The sequence below is a fragment of the Fukomys damarensis genome, unplaced genomic scaffold, assembly GCF_012274545.1.
Source record: "Fukomys damarensis isolate Sample0158 unplaced genomic scaffold, DMR_v1.0_HiC HiC_scaffold_32, whole genome shotgun sequence".
NCBI lineage: Eukaryota > Metazoa > Chordata > Mammalia > Rodentia > Bathyergidae > Fukomys > Fukomys damarensis.
In genome coordinates, this window is record NW_022900944.1 from 4800532 (window position 1) to 4827538 (window position 27007).

Genomic DNA, 27007 nt, shown 5'->3' on the forward strand with positions numbered 1-27007 from the left:
TTTTTTTTTCTTTTTTTTTTTTTTTTTTTTTTTTTTACTTCATAGCCTTAGTTTGCTTTTTTTAGGAACTCAAGCTTTTATGCAGCCTTAGGAATGGACCGTGAAAACATTCAGTGTCTCATAATTCTCGTGCAGGGACACAGGTCAGTAAGGGGTTGTGCTGCCGTGTCCTCAACTGGGTCTGCCTGGCATCCCTCATGGTGCTGGGGTAGTTTAAACCAAGAAACCCCAAGTGCACACAGTCCCTGAAGAAGGGAAGCACACTGCAATTTCAGCCATCCTTATTTCTTGACTTTGAGGCATTTATAGGACAAATACATTTGTATTCAGATAGTCTTGCTAAAGGGCTTTCTAAAAAAAAAATTATTTTTAGAGCTAGAACTCCAAATGACATCCATTACAGGGAAGAGGGAGAAAGAAAAAAACCCATATAAGTCACTCTTTTATATTCACATTGCATCTTTAGTTTCAGGAAAAAAATGATTATATGTCATCACAATATTTTAAGGTATGTCTTAAGGATAAATAATAAGAAACATGCCAACTTTATGGATGAGGAAACTGACATACCAAAATGTTAAAGCTCTTTTATCAGAGTACAAAAAAAGAAAGAAAGAAAGAGAGGAAGAAAGAAAGAAAGAAAAGGTGCAATGATAGTAGATAAGATTTTTTGCAAATAAGCATGTTAGCCATAAACTTCCCTTTTCATATGGTATAAAGGAAGCTTAAATGTTGCGTTTTAGCCCAGTGGGTTATCAGCCCTGCCTGTAACACATGGATAGATGATTTCCTCCAAAACACTACTTTATGAGACAGTGTTCTACCAAATGGTTATCTATGTCTTCAAATAAATATGATTATAAATGCCTGTGGCTTTGTGGGGCCTCCACAAACCTCAGGAACTTCTGTCCATAAGCAAAGTCAAATATGTTTGGAAAAATATAGACTGTCCCCACCAGGTACAAGGTACAGTTCTCATGACATAGAAATGCCACAGTAAGCTACCTAGTATTATACAACCTTTGAGATATCTATGAAATGCAAACTTGAAGAAATTTGTCTCTAACCTACAAATGTCTAAATTGTATCATCATTCTCATTTGATTTGAAATGTGATCTCTGTTGCTTATGAATGCATAAGCAATCCCACTCAGAAAACATACCTAACTGTTCTTTCTTCCAGGGATGGGAATCCATGGAGTTCTACCAAGATATTTCCCAATAGGTCACTAGATGTGGGTTATGCTGGGACTACACCATTTTGAATGCCTGTTTATAAAGAAAGGTATGATCTGGCTTAATTATATAATTAATTTTATTTTATACCAAGTTTTATAGACAGGTAGAAAATGAAAAAAATATCTCACACTAATTCACAAGATTACACATGTATTTAACTGAAGTTACTTGGAGATAGGATGAAAATCATTCCCTCCTTTGCGAGTTGCACTGAGTACCCTCCACAGTATTCATCAAGGAACAAATCAAACAAATGCTTTGCCCTGGCGGATCTTCCTTTCGAAAGGGATGGGAGGTACAGAACACAAATCATGTTCCTAGTAAGTGAATACATAAATAGTAGGCTAGCAATTAGGAGATACTACGAAGGAAAAGAATAGGAACAATAAAGCCAATGGAAGGGGACCGGGAGATGGAGGCAGGGAAGAGGAAGAGAAGGATAGGAAAGGGAAGTAAAAGAATGAAGATGTGTAAGGTACATGCACCAACTCCTCATGAAAAATGGGAACATTATGTATGCAAACATGTACTGATGAAATGAAACAAAAGAAGAAGGCAATGAAGGTAAGCAAGGGGAGCATAGAGACCATCCCTTCCAGCTCACATCCTGAGTGCCTTGGAAAAGGAAACCATTTCATTTGATGAGCAGCTGACTGGCGTCGCACAACAGGGCCACCCTGCCCCACTGTATTCTTTCAGTTCCATTCCCTTTACTCATGGTCTCCATTTATTTAGCACCATCCACACGCAAAGCATTAGTGTAGGTGGTGGGGGTACAATGAGGAAGAGAACAGCCTGCCCGCCCTTGAGAAGCTTGTATTCTGGGAAGGAATCTGGTCAACATAAAGGAAAACAAATAATGATAAGGAAAGTCGCTACCAAGTGAACGAAGCAAGCTGGGAATTAGGAGGGAGCCAGGGTTGGGTTCTGGCAGGACCCCCCACCCCCGAACAGGTGTCACCTTAGCGGGGATCTGAATAAAAGAAGAAAGTGAGCCAGATGTAGGGCAGGGGAGGATGTTTCAGATGAGAAGGATCAGCTTTTGCAAATGGGCATATCTGGAATGAGTGTGGTGCCTTCTGCAAGGTAGGAAATGGATGTGATTAGAGCAGGCCCAAGCAGTGAGGAGAGAAGCAGGAAGTCAAGGTCCTTCCAGACTTCTGTGTTATTAATAACAGTGAGCTTATACATGGTGTGCACGTGGGAGACAAGAGGTTTCTGTGAACCTCCCAACATAAACATCCTTCTCGCCTCCTCCCCTATTTGTATGCACTGTGCCAGTTTAGAGCATGGGCTTGGTTCCTGGGCTGACTCCTGTGTCCATATTCTAGCTCTGTTCCTTCAGGCAGGGTTTTTCTTCTCCCTTTGCTTTCAATTTCCATATCTGTTAAAATGGGGAGAGCAGTAACACCCGTCCCACACAGGCAGCACATGGGCCGGTTGAGCTGCTTCCTGGAAAGTGACTGGAACAGCATTGCTGCTCTTAAACCCACTGGGGCAATACTGGCCCCACTGGTGGTGGAGCCCTCCCCCCGAGGCTGGCCTTCATTGAGAAGTCCTAAGTGTCACACACGCGATCTCAAGATTAGCCCTCAAAATACCCTGAAAATCTAAAAAACCAGTACTTGTTATGTTGGCTGGATGTTGACATGCTCGCTTAGGGGTCAGACTAAATGAAATACTTCATTTCATTTGCTTTTACTTTCTGCAGTGAGGCTACTAGAAGAGTGTGCACTGTCTGCTTGGCTGGAACTCTCGTGGACTCTGCTGCCCCAGACAGAGTCTGCTAAGCACTTGCACACTCACAGTTGTGAACAGTGTTGATCCAAACCCTCAGGTGGCCAACAAGGTCACCCTGCTCACAGGGAAAAGGTTACTTGTGCTGTGAGAGGAGGGCAGAAAAGGTGACCTTCGTTATCCTTAATTCTTTGCAGAACGACCTTATTGCTCTCTGTTGCCAGTGGCCTTTGTGGCACTGGTTGTGATTTATTGTTTTGCACAATAATAAAGAGGAATCCTGAGTGGCTCTCCTGCCATCCCCAGGAAGATAAATTCTCTGTGCATGTAAACCCCACTGTCACACGTGAGTAGTAGAAGGGTGACTATGTGGCATTCTCCTCCATCCTCAGGCATGGAGAAAATGATGATCTAATGCTGAAGAAAATTGCAGCCTTTAGGATAGACAGTCCAGGCTTGGGGTGTAAAAAGACTTGTAGTTTTCACAGCCTGCTTAGTTCAGGTAAGTTTTAACATACAAAGTTATTTAAACTATTCTTTAATCATGTGCACCCTATCATTCCCTGAGCACTTGCTTTGTAAATTCACTTGGCACTACGGTATCCCACGTGCTTTACAAATTTTCTCATTTCATTCTAAAATAGCCCTATCATTTTCATTTCACGGTTGATGAAATGAAGGCCCAGAGAGGTTAAGTAACTTGACCAAGGGTTCATTCATCAGTGATGTAATTAGGATTTGAACTTCTGTCAACCTGGCTGGAGGTGAGCACTCTGAATATCTCAACCGGGGTGCATGTTACACATCACCTCCCTCCGCCAAAGGACAACACCACAGTGTCATCAACGACAGCCCAGTCCCAATAGCAGTGAGACAGCAGCCAAAAGCACTTCTGAAGACAGACACTGCTGCCTGCAAATCTGCCCCAATGACACCTTCCTACCTTGCACTTCGGGATTCTCTCATTGGCCTAAAACCAGGAACACTTGAGGAACAAATCCTGCACAGTGGCAGCTGAAACGCCACTGGAGCTCTGCTCAGGACACTCCCTGTAAGCACCCACTTGAGTGTTCTCAGCAGAAACCTCTCTGCAGGGAATACTGCCTGCCCTCTGGGAAATGAGCCGGATTGTACAGCAGGCCTGTTGTGTCTTCAGCTTCTGTACCCCTGAGTTCTACCTTTCCAATTTCCATTTCTTTCCTCTGCCCTGATTGTCTCACAAACTTATTTTTCATTTTATATCCTTTTAAAATAGAAAATATCATTAGCAATCTTAAATGATGGTCACTGTTCATTTCCGCTTTATAAACGTGTAAAAACAGAACTTTTTCAAGAAAGAGGGACGGCATCGTAGAACACCGAACGAGTATAAATCTGATTCGGGGAAAGGTAATTGCACTTATTTAACCTTGGCATCGTGGTGATCTGCACCTGTGATGAATGTGAACATTAACTGCAGTTTCTGTGATGGCTGTCTGTCAAGTAATACCAGGCAGAGCCTGTAGCTTATCTGATGTAGGGAAGACTGAGAATTCCACGGGCTTTCTGTAGCACTAGCGAGACAGAACTGAAATTTAACCTTTTTTCCTTGTCACCATGATATATATCAAGTGAGTACATCTTACATAGGTGGTGTTGCATGACCACATGAGTTCCGTTAATTTTGGAGTTGTAGTAAAGCCACTCGTGAGTATCACGGGAGGGAAAGGTGACAGGGATCAATTCATCTCTCCCTAGGGAAGAGTTTCTTTTTCTTATTATTTGAAAATGTCAAACTATGTTTAAAAGTCACAAATTCAATAGCAAACAGAAAACATTACAAAGAAAGAAGGGAGTTTATGTATCTATCTATCTATATTTTGTCCATGTAAAATTTAGATACAAGAATTAAAATTTTTAAAAAGTTTTTGTTAGCGCCTATTAATTTTAGAAAATATTGGCTTTCACTGAATAATTTTAACTTTTCTTCGCCCCCTTCAAATTCCAGACTTCCCAGGCTGGTCCTTTATTATATTTGTATGAAGCTCAGTCTCTCCTTCTCCCCATCCTACTGCCTTCATCCCTCTTCACAATACCTCTTCACAATACTGTTTCTAAGAGCATTTCCTGCATGCAGGTCTCACAGGATCCACCTCCTGATCTATTTCCTGTAGACTTCCTTCTAACTCTTTCACTCAAAATAAAGAGTGAATCTCGTTAGACAGACCCAAAGAGGAAAGGTTAATATAAAGCATTTTACTAATCATAACAACGAATTCTTTATACTGGTTCTAATTCAAAACTATTCTTCAATCATTTGGGAATCTGCTAGCATTGTTTTAAGCCCTGAAAATACAAGGTTAAGTAAAACAAGCAGAATTCTTCATCAGGAGGAACTCGCTGACATCCAACGCAATCATCACAACAAATGAATTCACACGAGTCAAGCTTGCCAGTGAAAGTGTGGACAAACTGTTCTGAAAATAGAGAGGAACACCCAGCCTCCACCCAGAAGGCACGAACGGCTTCACCAGGGACACCTGACCGAAATCTCCAAGAGTCTCAGGCCTTTCGCACCACCTACACCCCACCCTAGCTAGCGCTCAGTGACAGCTCTTACCGCTCCCTTGCAGGTCCTCCAGAAGCTTGGTCTCCTTGCCTGCGGCTTCCATGCTGCAGCACCCTCACGGGCTCAAAACCACGGCCTCCTAGCTGGTTTTCCGGCTGCCACCCTTTCCGCTCTCTCACAGTTGCTTCCCCACAGCAGTTAAGGGATTCTAACGGCAGTCAGGTGCAGTTCTCTGCTGAAAAGATTCCCAAATGTTTCTATCCCATGCTAAATCCAAAGACAGCGCCACAGGTAGAGCCCAGCACCTCCGCTCTGGCCTGGTTCCTGCCTCACCTCTCTCGCCCATTGAAGGCATTTCCTGTCAGTGCTTTTCTGTCCCTCTGGCCTTACTGTGCATCCTGGGAGCTTCGAGCACAAACCTGCCTCAGGTGATTCTACCTACATTCACTGCTGTTCACCTGACTTGATCCTTCCCTCTTTGCCTTCAGCTGTCAGCTTCTTCAGGAAAGTTCCAGACCACTTCCTCTCAGCACCATACATTACCCTTCCTTGAATTTTTAAAAGCACTTGCTATCTGCTCCTTACACGATAATTACTTATTTTATCTATAGTTCATCTCTCTGCAACAGAATATAAACCACAGGAAGACAAAAAAATGGGTCTATGTTTTGTTTCCAGTACATTCCCAATACCCACCACTGTCCAAGAACAGAGGAAATCCTCATAAAACATTTGTTGGATAAACTAATTTTTAAAAATTATGAAAGGGAGACATGGGTGAAGCCATTAGGCTTGAACAACTGTTGAAAGGCATGGAAATCAAAGTATTTCCAATCTAACATGACTAAAATGGAGAAAGCCTCAGTGAGCGGAGCTAGTAGCACACAGGTGGAAATCATGATACCTGCTGGTTAAGGGCTGACCTCCCTCCCCCAATTCTTATGCTGAATCCTCAAACCTCAAGCTCAGAATGTGACTATTTTTGGAAACAAGTCCTCTGAAGATATCACTGATTCCAAATGAGGCTGTTAGGATGGGCCCTAATCCAGTCTGGTGGGTGTCCTTCTAAGAACAGGAAATTTATGCACACAGAGACACACAAGTTGTGGGCCAGGGATTTAGCTCAATGGTTCCACTGCCTGCCTTGAAAATGCAAGGACCTGAGTTCAATCCCTGGTGACACACACACACACACACACAAAAGTGTTGAGACACAGATGTGGGCCAGGGATTTAGCTCAATGGTTCCACTGCCTGCCTTGAAAATGCAAGGACCTGAGTTCAATCCCTGGTGACACACACACACACACACACACACAAAAGTGTTAAGAGACACAGAAGATGTGCACACAGAGGGAAAGACTCAGAGAGTGTGGGCATCTGCAAGTCTTGTAGTGGCCTCAGAAAAAGCTGAACCTGCTGAGGCCTTGATGTTGGACCTCTAGCCTTCAAAACTGGAAGAAAAAAAATTCTGTTCTTTAAGCCATCTGGTTGCTGATATTTTGATGAGGCATTTTGGTTTTTCTCGTGTGAGTCCCTGTACCATTTGAAGCAGAGCTGAAAGTATGACTAGAGAAGACTGGAGCTGTAGGAAGCCTGCACATGTGGTGATGTGGAAGAAGGAAGGACTTGAACCGTAGAGACTACATGGGGAGTGTTTTCAAGAGTTCAGATCTACTTCAAGGAGACACAAGAACTGAGCATACAACTGGGAGCAGAAACAGTACCTAGAGTCAGTGACACATCAGATATGTGACAGTGGCACCTGCCACACAATAGAATTAGATGCAAAACGATCAGAAAATAAAACATGAATTTCAGTGGTATCTCCCATAGGTGAAAAAAGCTTCTCAAGGAGGACCCTCAGACAGGCTCTATCTGCTCTCCTGCTCCCAGGGTCACTGATACTGCTGGGAAAGTGCTAGGCCAGAGCAGCAGGCTCATTGGTCTTGGGGGCAGAGTGCACTTGCACATATTAGAGCCTGGGAGGTCTTCAATGGGGAACCCTGGCAACTCTGCCCACAAAAAGCATTCTCCTGTCTGTGTGATGGAACAATTATTTCTGTACAAGTGGAGGCACTTTTAACCTCTTGTGAACCTGAATACTCTAGAAATTAACACAAACGCTGTGTTCCAATGCACCAGAACAGCTCCAAAACAAGTGTGAACTGGGTGATAATCTCCTTTTCTAACAAGAACACTATTTAACACTGTTCTAACAAGTTGGCAGAATGAATTAAAAAAAAGAATCTGTTTGGTTTTCTCATAGTCTAATTACTAGAAGTAATTCTGCAAAATCAGTCTTCTGAAGGTAGAATAAATTCGTTCATGTCCCTAAAAGAAAACTACTCAGTGCCTTAAGAGAAAGAATAAAGTGTCCTAGTAATTTAGTAGGCATGTGTGGCTCAATGCAGAAATCTGGGAGCAGGCTTTGACCAGGAGTTTTGACAAGGCCTCTCTGACCCTCGATCAGCTGTGGCCTCACTCCTTGCTGCCAGGTGTCTGTGTGTGCGGACTCACATGCAATGCGTACGTGGGCCTTGCGGCTCTTCGTGGTGCCAGCTGAGCTCCAGGCCACGCACTGGCACCAGTAGTCCTCAGGCCCGAAGAGCTCTTCGACTTGCTGGCGAGAAATCTCAATGCTCACTTCCCGAACAATGAGACCTGAGGAGAGAAAGGAAGGCTCGAGTCAAGAGAAGCCCGTACGAGCTAACTAGAAGACGCTCTTTCTTCCTCAGTGGGCTCGCGGAGCCTTTTCATTTGCTTATTTGCAATTTTGAACCACCCAAGCTCATCTGAAGATCAAAGTGGAGTATCATACCACAAAATAACATCTTTCCCCAAATAGCGCGCTGATATTTACCTCCAGTTCACTTCTGTCCTTCTGCATATTCAAAAGGGATCTTGGATTTCATATCTTCTAATGGTTCTACTTCTGTTACCTAGGTTGAAGCTAAGATCCGCCCCTCCTACACAGTGTTATGTTACCATAGCTAAATCTTCCTAACTCGTCACAGGCAATGAGAGAACAATCTAAATCTGTAATCTAAACCTGATACTTTAACAATTAAAATTACTTTAAGCGTGTGTTTTAATTATAATAACATTATTTTTCTTGAAAGAAAAATGAGTCTCAATGAACAAAACTATGATATCCTATTTAAAGAATATAAGGCTTTAAAGCTTTAATGTAAAATGTTCAGAGAGTCCAAATGGTTCTCTGTAATTGCAGTGTGACTAAAATCCTGTTACATTGCTTCAAGCTAAAGAGCTGAAATAATGAGAATTTGTTTCATAGCATTATATTATATAATCCTGAATAACCAAAACTGAATTAAAACCTGGGTTTATCATTTCAGGGAAATTTATCTTGTGGTATCAAGGCTGTTTCAGAGATTCATTCTTCAGCATACCTCTTTGGACTGAGAAAGAGGGATCATTTGAAAAATACATTGAGAAATGCAACTACCAGTTCTCCTGGAGACTATTTAGTCTCATGTGTTTGGAATGCAGCATTCACTGAGAGAACCAGCAGAGCCCTGACAGAGTAGAATTTACTTTGGGACAAAGGTGGGAACAGTAAAAATGATTAAATGAATTTCTGTGTACTTGTCCATATTCATTCATTCAATAAATATCTAACTATTAATTATATAAAAGATACTGTGCCAGGCACTTGTGAAATTCTAATGAGTTAGATATTCATCATCTTCAATAAATTTATATTACTGTGAAGAGTGTTCATGTTAATAATTATATCATTTATCACTTAACTGTTTCTGGGCTAGGCTTGCTGAGGGTCTAGCTTGGTAATGAAATGCTTTTGTCTACCATCTACAAAGCCCTGGGATCAATCCCCAGCACAGGAAAAAAAAATGTATTCAGTGTGTAGGGATGAAAAGAAGTTACAAGAAGGGCCGGGGATTTAGCTCAGTGGTGCCACCACCTGCCTCACAAGTGCAAGGACCTGAGTTCGATCGCCGGTACCAAATAAATAAATAAAATCTAGTCACGATTAAAAAGAAAGAAAGAAAAAATTAACATATAAATAAAACCTAGACACGATTAAAAAGAAAGAAAGAAAAAATTAACAAGAGGAAGCAATCTAGCATGAAAGATTCAGTACGAGCCAGTTTGGAAGACAGAGAATTTGGAGGTTGAGGATCCTGTGGAAAACTACCACCCATGGACACAGACGCTCCTTCGATGTGATGCAACAAGAGATAAGCAAAGAGCCAATCTGTACAGGTGTGGACTCACATGGTTCTCGGAGGGTGGCTGATTACCTTGGGATCTCTTGGGAATGAAAATCCCCAGGCCTTATTCCAGGCTCATTCATTAGGAAACTTTGGGGTTGGCATCCAGCACACTGTGGCCACCTAGTACTTGTTTGCTAGGTGGGAGAATCTTTTTATACATAGCCTTGAAGGTTTGGGGTTTCTTCCAGAGAGCAATGGCTATCAATGAACCATTAAAGCAAGTAGAGGACATGAAGTAGGTGTTATTCTACAGTGGAAGACACAATATTTTCCATCAGAATTGAGAGGGCTGTTCACCTATTAAAATGAGGGGACTTGTGTCATAGAGACTCCAGAGCCCCCAGGTCGTCTAAAGACTTCATTGGACTGGATTTCTGGAAAGTGAGTTTTGTAAAAGGGACAAGGTCCTACAGGGCCAACTCTATTGTCAAAAGTTTATTAAGTAGATAAGAAAGTATTTAAAATTTTTGAAAATTAGTAATCCATTTGTTTATTTATATAATAACCAGTTTAGAAAGAATTTTCAAGTACACGGCATATTTCAACCTCTTGTTCCTCTATGAAAAGATTAATAAATTATTTTAGCCAACAACCCATTAATACAATAATCTTGGGCCGGGGATTTAGCTCAGCGGTTCGGTGGCCTGCCTTGCAAGCACAAGGACCCGAGTTCAATCCCTAGTACCAAAAAAAAAAAAAATCTTAACAGAAAAATTTCCAAGGTTTTACCAAATATCACTGTTTTTCTTCCTTTCGTTGGTTCCTGCTCAGGTCTCCTGTTTTTATGGTGAGTTTTCTTTGCATTAACCCACTGTCCAAAACATTGTATCTATAGAAAGACAGAGCACAGCCTCCGCTTGCAATCCCTACCTCCTACCTCATCCTTTTCTTTTCATCATTTACCAGTAATTACGGCTCTACCTCTTTTACTTGTTTACACATTCCTTCTTCAGGCAGAAATTCAGTTACTGGAAACAACACTGGTCCTTTCGAGTTGCTGAAGGACATTTACAGTCACCAAAGGGCTGATAAATGTGCAGTGTGCATTTCTTTCAAACTATAATGGCTCTTTCTAAAATGCAGAACAGCAACAAATGGGCTCAGGATATTAAAACCACAAACAAATATTTTGAGCCCCAAGATAATAACCTCAGGTTTCATTCCTCTCTTTTACTTAAAGCAATTACAGGAAACCTAATTAAATGCTAGTGGAACTTTACTAGGTCTGCTGAATCCTGTAGTCCAAAAGACTCGTGGATGTTTCTACCAACCACAAATCCAAAGCCTTTTAAGAAGCCACAGACTCACCCTCCTGTTACCAGAGCTATTCATAGTACGAATGCTCTGAATTGTGTGGCCCAGGCTCCCTGTGGGCCTGGAGTGAAGCACACACCAGTTTTTATCTTCAGCTCCACAGACGACCCATTTAGGAGATGGGTTACTCACAGTTGTGTGCAGTTGTCCTGCCCCACAGCCCTAACTTTATATTCCAATATTTGGTCAACAACACAAGGACAAGAAAGAACCTCAGTATGCAGTTTCTAACCACTTGCAGCTTAGAATTCTCCAGACTCAACGGTGTTACCCAGGTTCTGAGCCCCACGACTGCACACCATCTTTTTATGAACACAGTAAGTTCATTATCTATGACATTTTGCTCATCAAACCAGAGTCTAGTAGTTTGGGTGAAGGTAGGTAATATCTTCTCTCTTTGAAAGAAAAAACTTCAAATCTTCTTAAAGTCTTGAGACAGAAGAAAGAAGCTTCCTTGAAATCTGAAATGTCATCAGCATGGCTTCCAAGGAGGGCTGCTTTGAAGAGCGTTTGGGAACTGGAAATAGGTTTCAGGTTATTTAAGGGTGGGGGAGATGCTTCAGTCTACAGGATTTACGCAAATATAAGTGTGTAGTTTCCATCACATCAGATAACATCAAAGATTTCCCATCACTGTGTTTCCTTTAATAGTGGCATCTCAAAGATGCATGCTGTTTGAAGTTTGCAGTGATTTGCTTTTATAATAGAATTCATTGTGGTTGGGAGCCAGAATGCAGGAAAGTAATTAGCATGTTATACCAAGATGTTTTATAATGAGTATGAACATGTACTTGTTAACAGACAGTCTCAAATGAACACAGAAATCCAGGTGCAAATAAAACCTTCTGGGATCTCTGTGAGGCCATACATAAAGATGGCAATAAAACCTTGGAAATGCTGTTTATTCCTCATCTTCCACATAAGATTTTCCTAATAGTGGTCAGGCACCACAAATAATATTTTTTACCCTAGGATTTTACTGTAAAGTGATTATAAATATACGATGAATCCCACTATATAATTATTTAACCTAATAGGTGTATTTCCACAGAAGTCATATCTGTAGTGCTAGCCTCAAACAAATACATACTAAAAGTCCACTGATGTCAGAAATTATGCCAAGTTGCAGAAATGTAAATACGGATCAAATATTACCCAGATTTAAGCAGTTTATTTAAGCAATTTATTTATTACATAAAGGGATCTTGTTTATTAAGTGAAATGTAAGAATTACATACCATCTTAAAATAATTTTAAATGTGATCATCAGTCTGCACTTTCGATGTTCCATGAATATTTCACTAAAATCCAGCCCACATCAACATTAGACTTCGGTGTTCAGTGTTCCTGGGCTATCTTCCCCCTGCTTCCTAGTGACGGTGCCTTTCCTCTGGCAGAGGAAGTTCTGAGACATCACAGTGTGCAGGGCTGGCCATGTGGCTTCTCCCAGCAATCTCTCTGCTGGGAGAGGAACCACAGATCTCTGCCCAATCTCATTATAGGACACTGACCGTTAGGTTGCTAGCTGGTGGGAGATACACAAAGCTGCAGGTAAAGATGTTCTGGAATATATTACAATGTTTTATTAAATTACTATGGTTTCTTCCTTATGCTTTTATTCAGAGCCTAATTCTATTAGTCCTCAGTAATGTGATCTAAAATATGAAACATATCAGTTCTAGATGGCTTAATGAAAATTAAATCATAAAATACCTTGTCATTATTTAAAAGGATTTCATACCATAAAAAGCTGATAATTATTTTAGCAACCTATAACTTTCACTATGATAATCAAAATATGATAACTTGAAAGGTAGGATTTTACAATCAAGTTGACAAATCATGTTATACAAAGTCATTTGTCAACCTTTAACCTACAGTGGGAAAGGAAGACACTTGAACATATTATTTATCAACTGTTCTCTGCAATTTTTTCCTTGAATTTTCAGTGTAATGCTTAATATGTAAAGAGGCTATCTACTTTAATGAAAACTATTTTGTGCAAGTGGGAATTTAAAACTTATTGGCATATTAGCTTTATTACAAGTATACATTTATTAAAGTTATATTTACTATTTTTGTGATCAAGACGAATTTAAGAAACAAACAATTTTCAAAGACTGAATCATAAGAAACAGAAAATCTGAATAGGACAAAGAGTAAGAAACTTAAGCGGATAATAATAAAAAAAAAAAACTCCTACCTCAGAAAAGCCTAGAATCTAATGGCATTAATGCTGAATTCTACCAAACATTTAAAGAACTAATAACAATCTTTTACATGCTCTTCCAAAAAACTGAAGAACAATGCATATTTTCATATTCATTTTACAAAACCAGTATTATCCTCACACCAAAAGGATACTACAAGAAGAGTGGAAGTCAATAACCCTGATGAACACAGAGTATAAATCCCCAATAAAATACTAGCAAACTGAATCCAATGGCACATTACTGGGATCAGTCACTGTTATACAACAGGATTTATTCCAAGGATGGTAGAAATGGTTCAAATGTGATATATGGTGTCAATAGAAGAGAGAGGAAAAACTATATGACTTTTTTGTTTTGTTTTGTTTTTGGTACTGGGGATCCAATTTAGGACATTGCAATTGGAAGGCAGGTGGTGGAACCACTGAGCCAAATCCCTGGCCCTATATGACTATCTTAATATACAGAGAAATACATTTGCCAAACTTCAGCATCTTTAATGATAAAAACTCAATTCTACACACACCATTTACACATAGAATGAATGACTTCAACATAATTAAAGTCATTTGTTACAAGCCCACAGTTAGCACTGAAAAGGGAAAGTTAAAAGCTTTACCTTATGTGCCATGTACACGCACCAACTCCCAAAACACATGTAATCATTATGCACAGCAAACGTTTACTCATTTTTTAAAATAGAAGAAAAAGCACCATCAAGTACATCATTTTGTGAACTTCTTTGCTGTCTGTCTCTATCCTTGAGAACATAAACTCCACTAAAGCAGGGACTCTGTCTTGTTCCCTGCTATATCCTAGCACCAGAAATAGGGTCTAGCAAGAGATGCTTAATATATATTTGCTAAGTGAATAAAGAAATAAAGTCTGGAACAAGACCACTTTTATTCAACATAGTATTGGAAGTCTTAGCCAGAGAAATTACACAAGAGAAAGAAACAAAGAACATTCAAACTGAAAGGGAGGAAGTTACAGTGCCCTTGCTTACAGACCATATGCTGTTGTATACAGGAAACTGTAATGACTCCATCAAAGAAACTGAACTAATAAACAAATTCAATGAAGTTTGAGTATACAAATCCAGCATAGAAGAATCAGTACTGTTTCTATGAACTAAAGGCAGGCAGCAGGAAAATGAAATCAAGAGAACAAGGCCATTTACAATAACTATCCCAAAAAAGAAAACTTAGGAAAATATGGGGTAAATATCTTTACAATAAAAAACATGAAACATTAATGAAAGGCATTGAAAATGATACAAATCCATTTGCCAGAATTGAAAGTGCTAATATTATTAAGATATCTATAGTATCCAAAGTCCATCTACAGATTCAACATGATCCCCAACAATATAGTGATATCATTCTTCAGAGAAATAGCACAATCCTGAAATTCATATAGAAACAAAAAAGGGCCTGTGAAATATTGAGAAAAGTGAAAAAATCTGAAGACATTATAGTACCTCATTTTCAAAGCGACCTCAAAGCTGTCACAATCAAAAGAGCATGATACTGACATAAAAACAGATTCATGGACCAACGGAAAAGAACAAAATGCTCAGAAATAAATTCACACATTTGTAGTCAATTAATTTTTAACAAAAGTGTCAAAAACATACAATGGGGAGTGAAAAATCTCCTTCATAAATGGTTCTAGAGAAACTGAATTTCTACATGAAAAAAATAAATGTAGATGCTTATCTCACACCATATAAAAATCACATACATATATCAACTCAATATGAAAGGTCCAAAAACTGTAAAATTGTATAAAAAGAACAGGGGTAAGTCCATAACTTGGTCTGGCCATCAATTTTTTTGAATATGATCCTAAAAGCTGAAGCAGTAAGAGCAAACATAGGGAGATGAGATTATATCAAAGATAAAATCTGCACAGCAAAAAAAAAAAAAATCAAGAGAGTGAAGAGACAACCTACAGAATAGGAGAAAACACTTGCAAACATACATCTAATGAGGGATTACTATCTAAAGATATTAGGCAGTCAAACATCTCAATCACAAGAAAATAAATAATCTTATTAAAAATGAGCAAAATACCTAAATATCCTTGTTTTATAAAAGACATACATATGACCAAAAGTATATGAAAAAAACTCAACATCAACAATTATGCTAAATGACACGCACATAAAAAAGATACATCACCTCATCACTTAGAATTATTTTTCCCCAAAAGACAAAAGAAAATAAGGTGGTGTGCAGGAAAATGAAGCACTGCACACTTTTGGTGGAAATATAAATTATTATAGCCAATATAGGACATAGTGGAAGTCTCTCAAAATATTAGAAAAAAACTACCCTGTGATCCAGCAATCCCACTACTAGGCACAACCAAAAGAAATGAAATAAAAATGTCAAAGAGATATCTGCACTTTCAGGTTCACTGCCACATTTTTCACCACCCCCCAGACATGAAATCAACCTAAGTGTCTATTCGTGGGGAATGGAAGAAGAGAATGTGAGAGTAACGCACGCGCGCGCGCGCGCACACACACACACACACACACACACACACACACACACACACACACACACACACACACACACGATACTGTGAACTCACAGAAGCAGAAACTAGAATGGTAACTGCCAGGGGACTTCAGACCGATGGCTGATGGCGAGGTACTAGTAAAAGGATACAAAAATGCATTTAAACAGGAAGCCTAAGTTCAAGAGAACTACTGTCTAAAATAGTGACTACAGTACACAATAATGTATTGAATATCTGAAAACTGTTAATAGATTTTAATAAATTTTTCTTCTCATGCAAAGGTAATAATGTATGCTAATTAGCTTGACTTAACAATTCCACAATGTATCCAAATCTGAAAATATTGTGTTATACACCATAAATTTATACAATTTTATTTGCAGATTTACATTTAAAATGGATAATTTACTCAAAGTTTGTAGAATAACATCGCTGGGACTAAATAATTCAAGGAATTTGTTTAGAAACATGGCATAGCTGAGTCTGATTTCTTTATACTGTACCTAACTAAGACTTCTTTCTGTGGGCATCTTTTCTACTCATTTGCTACTATTGTATGTGTCAGATAGGATCTGTATTTGCTACATGTTTGTTTTGTCTAAACAAAGGCCTATTTTCCTTCACTAATAAACTCATTTTCTTCACTAATAAGCCCACTGGACCACTGAACAATTCGTAGTGCTCCTAGAAAATGCTATGGTTATGACCAGTAAATGAAGTTTCCTTTCTCGAAACTTGAAATTTTAATTTTTACATTCCATACAGCGATAGGTAATACTGTCTCTGGAAGTCACAGTATTACTTTCTTCTTTGTTTAATGGGAGTGTCTGTCCAGTGTTTGGATTTTGCAGGAGAACTAGAGCTCTTATCTTTTATTCGACGTTCCAACTTCCTGGACGTTTAGCACTGAGAGTCTGAAGGGTGAATGGAATGGTGGGCCTGCAAAGTGTTTGCTCTGTGTTTCATTCAGAGTTATAATGAGCTGACAGAAACCAGTCTGACCAGCGCTGACCATCACTTGATTCCCCCACTGAAGCTGTGCTAAGAAACTGTTCTGAAATCACACTGAAACTTAAAGTTTTCCCTAATCAGCCTCTCACTTGTGTGTCAATCATTTTTATACCAAAGAAGCAATTTTATAAAAACACGACGGTTATTTGTTTAATTGGGAATGGTGCAAAATACATCCAATTGAATTGGCAAATACAACATTCTTATAAATATGTTTCTTAAAACATCTAACATATAAGTATTTGTATGCATACTCTAACATTTTTATTTGATAAGACAATTGTTACGAAATTTGACTACATGCATTTCTTCATTTCCCTGCTTCATGTATTTCATTAGTAATTTTAATAAAAATTTTAAAGATTCCTCTCAATAAGGATGTGGCACAGATTCTGGAAATTTGACTCTATTTTTGGGAACTGTAGACCTTACTAGTGCCCTTGTCTCTTCATTCAGTAAATAGTCGTTGGGAGGGTGCTGTGTGCCAAGTACTCCCCTGTGTGCTGCAGACAGAAAGGTAAGAAGCGAGGTGAGGTGTCTCTCCGAGGGTTACGTGCCATCATGGAGATAGCTCCTGAGCACCTGCCTATGCGTGATGGTCATTTTCTAGGTACCAATAGAGATGAATCACTCATAGATCCTTTCTTCAGAGGTTTACTAAGATAGAGATTGGAAATACTTGTACACACACATAGGGACTCTGTCAGAAACGCTGGTATTTATCAGTACACTGGTTGGCAAAAATAATTTGTCCAGCTAATGCATTGTCAAGCCGATGATTTGTACGTAGATAGCTACTGTAAAAAGCAAAGTTTTAAATCCCAGATGTAAATACATTTACTTGTAACTCAGAAGAGCAAAGTTATCCATCTCATCCTGTACTCAGTTAATCTGCATAACAATCGCTGGGGATTAGTAGTATGATGGACAGAAAACAGGGCAGGAACAGAGGTCCGAATTCAAACAGTAGCTCACACACAAGTCTAAACTGAGATTAGCATTTATATCTGCATTTATTTTAATGCCATTTAAAAAATTCTTTTTACTACATTAGTAGTTCTCAAACTGTGTCTCAAAAAATGGTTGGGTGGCCAAATACCCTGGGGATTTCTGTTTGATAGATCCTTCTCTAAGAAACTCAGAATGCCCATCCATATATGGAAATTACTGCTTAAAAATACTGTCATAAAAGATTTTGTAATGTGAATTAGCACCATTTTACCCGTTTATTAAACTATAAGACCCTAGAGACAGCCCTGTCTCATCACAGCTTTCAACAATTTTTGTTTAGTATTCAGCATGTTGATCTATTCAATCAAAATATTGCACAGTTTGGAAAATTCTGAAAACTCCATAAAGAAAGCTGCACTAAAATATCTCTGGGCAGAGAGATCACGAGAAAGATGATGGAGAAGCAGAAGATTTGAGACAGGCACTGAGGCATACTTTGAGTTTAAAGATTTAGAGAAAGATTTTTCAGGTAAAAAACAATATTATAAAGTCAAAGAGGAGAGAGGAAAAAGAAATCATGGATCTGGGTGTGGTGGAAAAATGCCTCAAATCCCAGCACTCTGGGAGGCTGAGGCAGGACAGAAAGTTCTAGTCCTACTTGGGCAACATCACAAAACTCTGTCTCAAAATAAAGAAACAGGCTAAGAACACAGCCCAATGCAAGGTCCTGGGTTAAATCCGGAGGACTGGAAAAAACAAAACAAAACAAATAAAAAAAAAGTGGAGCTGTACAGGGAAGAGCTGTTTACACGGGATGTGTAAAGAGATAAGACCAGAATCGGAAGAGAGCCCTGGAGAACTTTGAGTGGCAGGAGAGAGTGTGTTGTTTGGAGTGGAAATTGATGGAATGGCCTTTTTGAAAGTGACATGCACTTTAGGAAGATTAATCTGTCTCAACTACTAAATAAGGCTAATGCGACTTGAAGAGAATTTTAATAATTTTGATTTTAATTATTACTACAAAAGTGTTTCAAATCTATTCTTTTCTGTCAAGTCATGAATCACAAGTGTCAAAAGCAGTATTTTTGGCGACCTTCTGAAAACAGTGCCTGACAATGGAAACCAGGTACATGTACCCAGAATAATAATTACTCATACTTGGGGCTTTCATTTTGGACTTAGTTCAAATGACCTGAAACAAGCACTCACCTCTGGGTGACTGCCACTTAAAATAGTTCACACACTGTGTATTCCACTGGGAATGGCTATTTATAAGCAGTGCTGCATATCATACTCTTAATGAAACTTTTCAAATCAAAACATAAAGGTTTATATTTTAATAAATTCAACTCACCCAGGGCATTTATTATTACAGCTGTCAGACAGAAAAAATATTCACCTAACACACAGCCACCCAGTGATTTACTTCAATAAGAAAATGAATTCCTGCCCTATTTTCATATGTGAATTCGGCAAGCCTTAAATTCATTGCCTTGGTTTCCCAACTTGTAAAATGAAATTAAAATATTTGTTTTGCTGGGCTGTGAGAAAAGAAAAGGACAGCTACGAAGTTACTTTAAATCTGTATGACTTTTAAATATACTGTTATTATTCTGAGAGTAATGCAATATTTTGTTCACAAAATTACTGGTGGTACCAAAAAGACTTAGGAGAGGAATCCCACAGGGTGGATGTTATACTGGACACACTCCAGGGAGAAAGGCCTTGGAAACTCTCAGTGGGATTGGTAAGTCAGGTCTGGGTGGGGACTGTCCAGGGTAATGCAGACAAAACTAAGACAGAAAAGGAATGTGAACACCAAAAGCAAGGCCAGGGGACTTGTCTTTAGGTTTCCCGGTCTTGCCAAATTCATGTGATTCCACTAATCCCTAGGTCTCCACTGCATACCGAAGTGTGACAGTGGAGGTCCAGGGGTGCCTTGGCTCACAAACTCAGTTCTCCCCACCATTCTGCTGGAAAACTGAGTTGGATGAGCATCAAATCAGTTTCCCACAAGGTCAACATTGAACCTAACTACTGAATCATGGAAAGAATTAAGTTCATTGGGGCGCCACTGTACCTTGTTTGGGTGGGTGGAAGGGGATAAGCGCTACTTAAGTAAATAAAATGCTCTGACTGCTGTGCTAGAATGTTTATTCACATTCTGATTAAAACACGAGCTACATCAGCATGGGGAGTATTGTCTGTTACACGCTTTTGCTAAGGCCCAGAAAAATGCCCAACACATATTATAGGTACACAATAAATTCTTGTTGAGAGAGTATTTTCCACAGGACACCGTTACGTACTTTTTAAAATGACATATTATTATGTGTAATTATATTTTAGAGGAAAAGACATTTCAGTCCAGAGAGCAGTTATAGCTTCTTTCCTAGCCATAAAGATATAAACACAACTTAAGCTTTGAACATGCTAGTCATTCACACTAAGAATGTGGAAAACAAGTGGAATTATCATGTCTTTTAGAGTCTCTAAGAATATCTATAGTTGCTGAGTAAACACAGGTCAAATAATCAATCAAATTATTCTTTCTTACTTTTAAAAGAATAATAACATGCAAGAGCGTGACTCATTTATGCACAATAAGAAGGAAAAATAATTAACTTGTGGAATTCCAAGTGGAGAAAAAAATTAGCATTTCATATTTTCCAATCAGAAGCATGTATCCCGAACTGCTGAAACACTGACTTTCAAATATAACTTTATATAGGGATTGACAAATAACTTTGTGGTCTGCTTTTTCCAAAATATTTCAATATATCCTGAGATCCTTGCCTCAATCATTCCTTTAGTAGTCTACAAGGAGAGATAGGTGATTTAATAAAAACAATACAACCAAGTATAATGCGTTTTTAAACTTTTTTCTTTTCTTTTTTAATAAAGAAAATATCTTTTTGTTTTTCTGCTGATTCTGTTACATATACTTACATTTTTATTTTTCATATGCTTAGTTTTTTACAAACATAAGGCTTGGGGTAGAATTTCAGAAGACAATAGTGCTATAGATAGACCAGCCAACATTTCTTTAAATACTCCTGAGAGTGGGTTGAATGGGCAGTAAGATCTTTGGGGAAGGATCTGGTTTAAATTCTGATCCTTTCATGAAGTAAATGTACAGTCTTGGAAAAGTTGCTTTACCTTAATCTCACTTTCCTCAACAGAGTAATAGAATTTAAATTCCTGAACCAATGGGTTGGTGTCAGGAGTCCGTGAGGTAGTACGTGTAAAATTCCCAGCAGGGTAAGCCCACAATATGAGTTAGCTAATACAATTTTAGAAGCTGGAAGAGGTTATGCTGTGCATGTCCTAAAGAACTTCTGGAACTTTTCAACATCTCAAGAAGTCTCCAGGGCAACTGTTCCACCGCAGCCTTCTTGGTGATCTACTGGAAATGGCATGGCTTCCAGTCTCCAAGAGAGAAGAGAGGGTTCACACCTTTCTTCACACTCAGGAATGTCACCAAGCCCACAGTCAAGAAAAGACTGCTGTGCCCAAGGGAACTCAAGGGGCCTGAGAACTGCCATCCTGTGTGCCCAGACAGAGAGGAGAACTGGACGTGGCTGAGTATTAGAAGTTCTATTACAATATAACTGAAGTTACTTAAAGAGGAGAGATAAGGAATTTACTTTTGAAGAAGTTGCAATGACACTGAAATAGCAATAGTCATCAAATCAAAATGCAATTTGGATTATTGTTTTCTGCAGTAAGAAGTCTTTATGGACAGAAAGAACTAGAATATAAGAATAAAAGAAAAAAACCCTAGTTTTTGGCCCTGAGTTGGCTGCTGCCATCAATAACCTTGGGCAGGACACTGAATTTCTCATTTCCTTCAACTTTAAACTGCTAAAAATAGCTTGTCTTTTCTCAGTATGCTTCACAGGACTGCAATGAGATCACAAGACACGTTGAAAAGAAACTGTGTCTAGAGACAGACTGTGTAGCAGACTGCCAGCACCTTACATCTTCCCATGCACACAACGTGGCAACATTTATAGCGTGCATGCTTTCAGATGTCACTGCAAAGCAATCCACATCAATAGAATGTCAGGAGAAGGCACACGTACCTTTCTTGACCAAGCTTTCAGTCACATATTTTCCCTTCCACTGACTGGTTGCAAAAGAAGATAAGGCCTGAGAGGACGGTACAGACAAACATTGGGAAAAGCCCAAGTCCATGCCTGATGAAAGGAGGCAGTGCTGCCCATGTCAGGACGTCTCGCTGGGACTGTTAGGTCAGCAAATGCACCACGCTCTGCCATTCTGCCTGGGCTGGCAAGTGCTAAATGCTACTGCAGTTTTGTATGACGCGGACAGAAGTGATAGCGATTCTCTATATTTGGCATGCAGTAGGTTTTAAACAGATGCCTACTGGGTAAATGGATGAAGAAAACAGTTATAACTCCCACAACGCTTTGCTGGGATTTTTTGCATGTTTCAATGCATAGCTCCAAATTATCATCATTTTGTTATATAGAGATGAATTTGTAATAATTCTGAGGGTCTTCAAATATCTAAATCTTCAATTCTAACATTATGCCCAAAATGTTACAGAATTCAGAGGGATTTAGTGTTACCTAAGAAAGTATTATTTTCAAAATGTTATGTTTACAATATTTTCAGAATATTATTTCCAACATAAATGTTGAATAAATTGATGGGAAATACTAGATCATAGAGTTTAATAACCATGATCATTTTTTTCATTTAAACACACTGACATTTTTGCAAGAGATAAATGAGCTTAAACCTGAAGCAACACAAAAGTGATAACCAGATTCTAATATTGTTAGTAATCTATAAAGTCTTCATGTCCATTCTACTCAAGTATCACAAAGAAAAAGAAAAAAACTGATTGCTTCTCACCATGACTCCAATTCCCAGAGATATTTATGTAATTATATAATATTACTAGCTTAACAAACAGCTTTAATCATATGCCTGTTCATATCTCCAGGCAAAGTTTGGTTCTCTTTCCTTTCTTTAACAAATGTATTCTCTCACCTACTCTAGTGGATCAAAAGTTTCCATGGGAAGAACTTGAAGGCAAATTATTTGGTGTGTATAGTTAGAGTCGGGAGGTACGGAATCACAGTAAATAACACTGTGCATTGACATTGAACTAGTGACGATAACGACATTTTCGTGATTAGATATGATTTTAGTAAAGGGCAATTAATACACAGGAATATTCAGTCTAAAGAATACATGCAACATGCTGACAACAAAACTAGGTTTTAGCCTAAACCAGATCTGTAACACAGATAGGACACACAGGCGCCCTGCCTCTCTGTATACATTATATGTACATTATTCATCTAGGGTTCTCTTCTCTCTCACAAGTTGGGATGCACTTACTTCAGATGCTGTTTGAATTTTATTTAGCTACATTTCTGTCAGATTTCACTTGCTTATACACTGGTTAATAAACCACTGGTTATAGACTCCTGGTTAATAAATCACCCTGGAAATGTGTTTAGAGATAAATAATGAATGGCTATGTCGAACCATACATTCTTACTGTCAGTATCTAAGGATAGTTTCAATAAGCCGGGTGTGGTGGCGCAGGCCTGTAATCCCAGCACCCGGGAGGCTGAGGCAGGAGGATCGCTGTGAGTTCGAGACCAACCAGTGGTTTCCAGTTCAGTCTCAACTACATAGTGAGACCCGGTCTCAACCCCCCCCCCAAAAAAAGAGATAGTTTCAATAAATAAATAAATAAAATATTTATATAGAAGAATGAGAAATAATTATAGATCTATCATGTAAATGAAGTGTGATTTATTACTTCCGAACAGATATATGATAGACTAAAAACATGTTTTCCTAACTGCTCAAAATCTTCTGCAAAGGAAACAGCAAATGAGGATGGAGAGTCAGCCTTTCCCTCAGAGGTGCTTTTTGTCCCAGCTCCATGGGCCCGAGTTGCGAGCCGTCCCAAAGCATGTGAGACTGCAGGACTCTAACTCCAAGCCCACAGGCTATCCGTGGGGGTGGCCGGGTCTGACCTGGGCACACTTCTGATTTGCAGCAGGACATCCTGATGAGCAAGCTGAGAAGACAGCAGAGGTGAGAATACGGATCCAGTGCAGATACAAATATGTTCACCTTGAAAAATACAAAAAAGACTTTCAGGTAATAATGTATGGGGACCCATCTATTGAAGATGAGAAGAATACAACTGCTTCTTTCGTGTTGATGATTTTCATACTTGCTGTTAGATTCTACTCCAACTTCATTCTATCATCCAGTATTTGTACAAGTCGTGCATCTAAAATCCTGCAGCTAACAAAAAATGGATTTACGTCCCTTACACATATCTTAGAAATGTCCGTCCACGCCCTCTCAAAGCTTCTTGCTATTCAGCAGGTTTTCAGTTGTTTTCAAAGTCTATCATACGGGTGATCCCTCAGCAATAGTTGGAGGCATCATGCTATTAAAAGTGAAGAGGGATTTGGGGTCCTAAGAAGAGAAATAATGATGGTAAATGGCTATTATCCCATATGTTCCTGATAGAAAGCTCAGTGCTTAAAAAATACAATGCGTGTGCTAAAGTAAGAAAAAGGTGCAAATAAAATTTTGAAGGTAAAAGGGGCCACATAAAATCTTGCCAGAGGTTCATGTTTTACATAAAGCTGCAGTTGGGACTTCACAAAGGAAATCTCTGCACCTTTTATTTCTGGTTCAGAGGATTTACATGCTCTTTTTAATGATCTGGGCCTTCAGCACTGGCTAATGTCTCCCAGTTCCCAGCTTAGCGCTCATGCAAAATTGAAGCACTTTGGAGGCAGTTTAGTAGCTGCAGATGAATCTCAATGTGCAGGAAAAGGCATAATGGCTGTTTCACATTTACTAGGAGAAGCTGAGGAAATCAGGGGGAAAAATCTATTGAACTTAAGCCATCTGGGAAGCTGAGAGACTGGCTGCATTAACAATGTGTTTACATTCCCATTGTGTTGCTAGGCCAAGCCCCCCGAAAAGTGTGTGTGTGTGTGTGTGTGTGTGTGCGCCCACGCGAGGGCACGCTGTGGTGCCGTACTGGCTCTCCTGGCTCTTCCCCGGCTTTGGCTTTGGTAACTGTGTGTGAGAAAGGCGGCATGAGCGTTCCCAGGTCTCTGTGCCACGACAGGGCCCTTCCACTGCTGGCTGCAGAGTGCTGTTGGCAGGAGGAGAACGAGGGATGCACAGTTTTTCCCGTTTCTGGCTCAGAGCGCAACACAGCAGGTTGGGGGAGGCTTTGGGAACACCAGGGAATGCTTTTGCTACATTTATGGTTAACTTCGAACTGCTTACCGGATGAGTAAAATGAGCCAGGGAAATGCCTGTTGTTTTAACTGTCCCTGCTCACCATCTATGATGTTTCTCCTTTACTGCCCTGTCCTACCAAGTGACTTTCATGAGAGGTACAGTACTTTGTGACTGTGGGGCGTAAAGGCTGCCCCCACCAACAAAAGACGTGTCGGTGTCTGAAGACCTAGGGCTCGTGTTACCCTGCTTGGCAAAAAAGGGTTTTTGCAGAAGTCAGCAAGTCTGCAGAACTGAAGGGGCCTCAGATGGACGGAGAGAGGAGAAAGGGGAGGCACAGAGGGAGAACAACTGAGGTAGGCTGTGTGCGCACACCAGCTCTCCTCCATTAGTGCAGTCGTTATGTACTGCAAACACACACCCATATGAAAGGAGGTGACCGTGAGGAGAAGGCAGAGGTGGAGGTGAGGCTGGAGCAGCCCAGAAACTGGAAGAGGCTGGGTCAGATTCCTTGGCAGCAGGGAGTGTGGCTCAGTTGGATTCCAGGCTTCTAGCCTCCAGAACTGTTCTCTGAAGCCATCAAATCTGTGCCAATTTATTGCAATGGGCCTATGAGGTGGGTATGGTAACCAAGGGCATTTCCTGTCTGTGCGCACCTTGAAAGATTGGCCTCAAGAATCAGGCAGAGCACACAGATGTGAGGAAAAGCCGTCTGCCTGTGGTGTTTTCTGGCTTCACAGATGCCCCCTCAGTGGCCAGGGGGAGCCAGCCTCTCAGTGACCAACATCATTTCACATGGAGGGCATTGCTGACTGAGACCATCCAGGCCGTAGCTGTGTAAAGAGGGAATGTCATTCATTTGCTACCACTCCTAGAATTGCCTTGGACAGAATGGTCCCCAGGGTTTTTCCAGCTAAACTTTAATTTGCTCAAGCTGAGTTCTCCCCGCTTTCCTCAGGAGGCTGTTCTCTCTCAGTCTTTGCAGTTTAATAGGCAGAGACAAGGGACAGGATATTGCAGAGAGCAGGGGCTCTAGCCTATGTAACTCTATATCACAGAACTGCCACGGGGGCTTACTAATTTCTTTATTCTCAGCAAGAGGAAAACACAAGCCAATGGTAAAGCATGGTTTTTCTTCTTGCTTCTCTCTGTAGACTGGCGACTCCTTCAGCACAGTCATCAGGCCTTGGTTGTCTCCACTTACAGCACCAAGCCAAGTATCTGAAACATAGCTCTGTTACAAAAAATCTCACACTGCCTTTCTCCCATACTTTTACAGCAAATAGCATTTCTCTCCTGCCCTGGTTTTCAAGCCTGGTTGTATATTAGCATTACCAGGGAACGTCAAGCAAACAAACAAATTGATGAAGGAAAAGCTATGCTCTGTGCCCCATTAAATCATTATCTTCAGAGCTTGGCCAGGACATAGGTGTTCAAAAACAACAACCCTGGTGATTATCAAGTGCAGTTGGGGTTGACAGTTCCTGACCTAATAGCTCCTTGTTCTTGCCTTCGTGTTCTGGGAAATTTCTTTCAAAACAGATTTTTATAATCAGGTTAAACCTTTGATGAAATTAGGAATAAGCTCAAGACTTCTCTAATCTGAATTGTTTTTCATTGGTAGATATTATACTTCCTACATGCTGTGCTTACTTTTTTTGCCAAATACCCTGATAACTGGGTGAATATAGCGTTCATGTTGTACATGCTGGTTTTGTATCTCCACATGTACTTTTCACAGGATCTGACAAGAACAGATTTCTCAATCCTTGAGATATTGTTTGGAGGTTCAAGCAGGGGACTCTAGCTACTGTATACTGTTTTCTCGACTGAGAAAACAGTCCTCCTGTATTGGGGTGGTCATCTTCTGCCACCAAGCTCTCAGCTTCAGCGGGGATGCCCATGGAGCAGGAGGAGGAAGGGGACATCCGCCTAGCCAGCCAGATC

The 27007-nt window shown here is 39.9% G+C and overlaps 1 protein-coding gene across 1 annotated transcript in view; it reads right to left on the bottom strand.

Moving 5' to 3' along the window:
* Unc5c (unc-5 netrin receptor C) overlaps positions 1-27007 on the bottom strand; it is a 159128-nt gene that overhangs the window by 113970 nt on the left and 18151 nt on the right. Inside the window, exon 3 of the mRNA XM_033757760.1 lies at positions 8044-8187. Within this exon, the coding sequence (XP_033613651.1) occupies positions 8044-8187 (144 nt within the window). The remainder of the gene's footprint in view (positions 1-8043; positions 8188-27007) is intronic.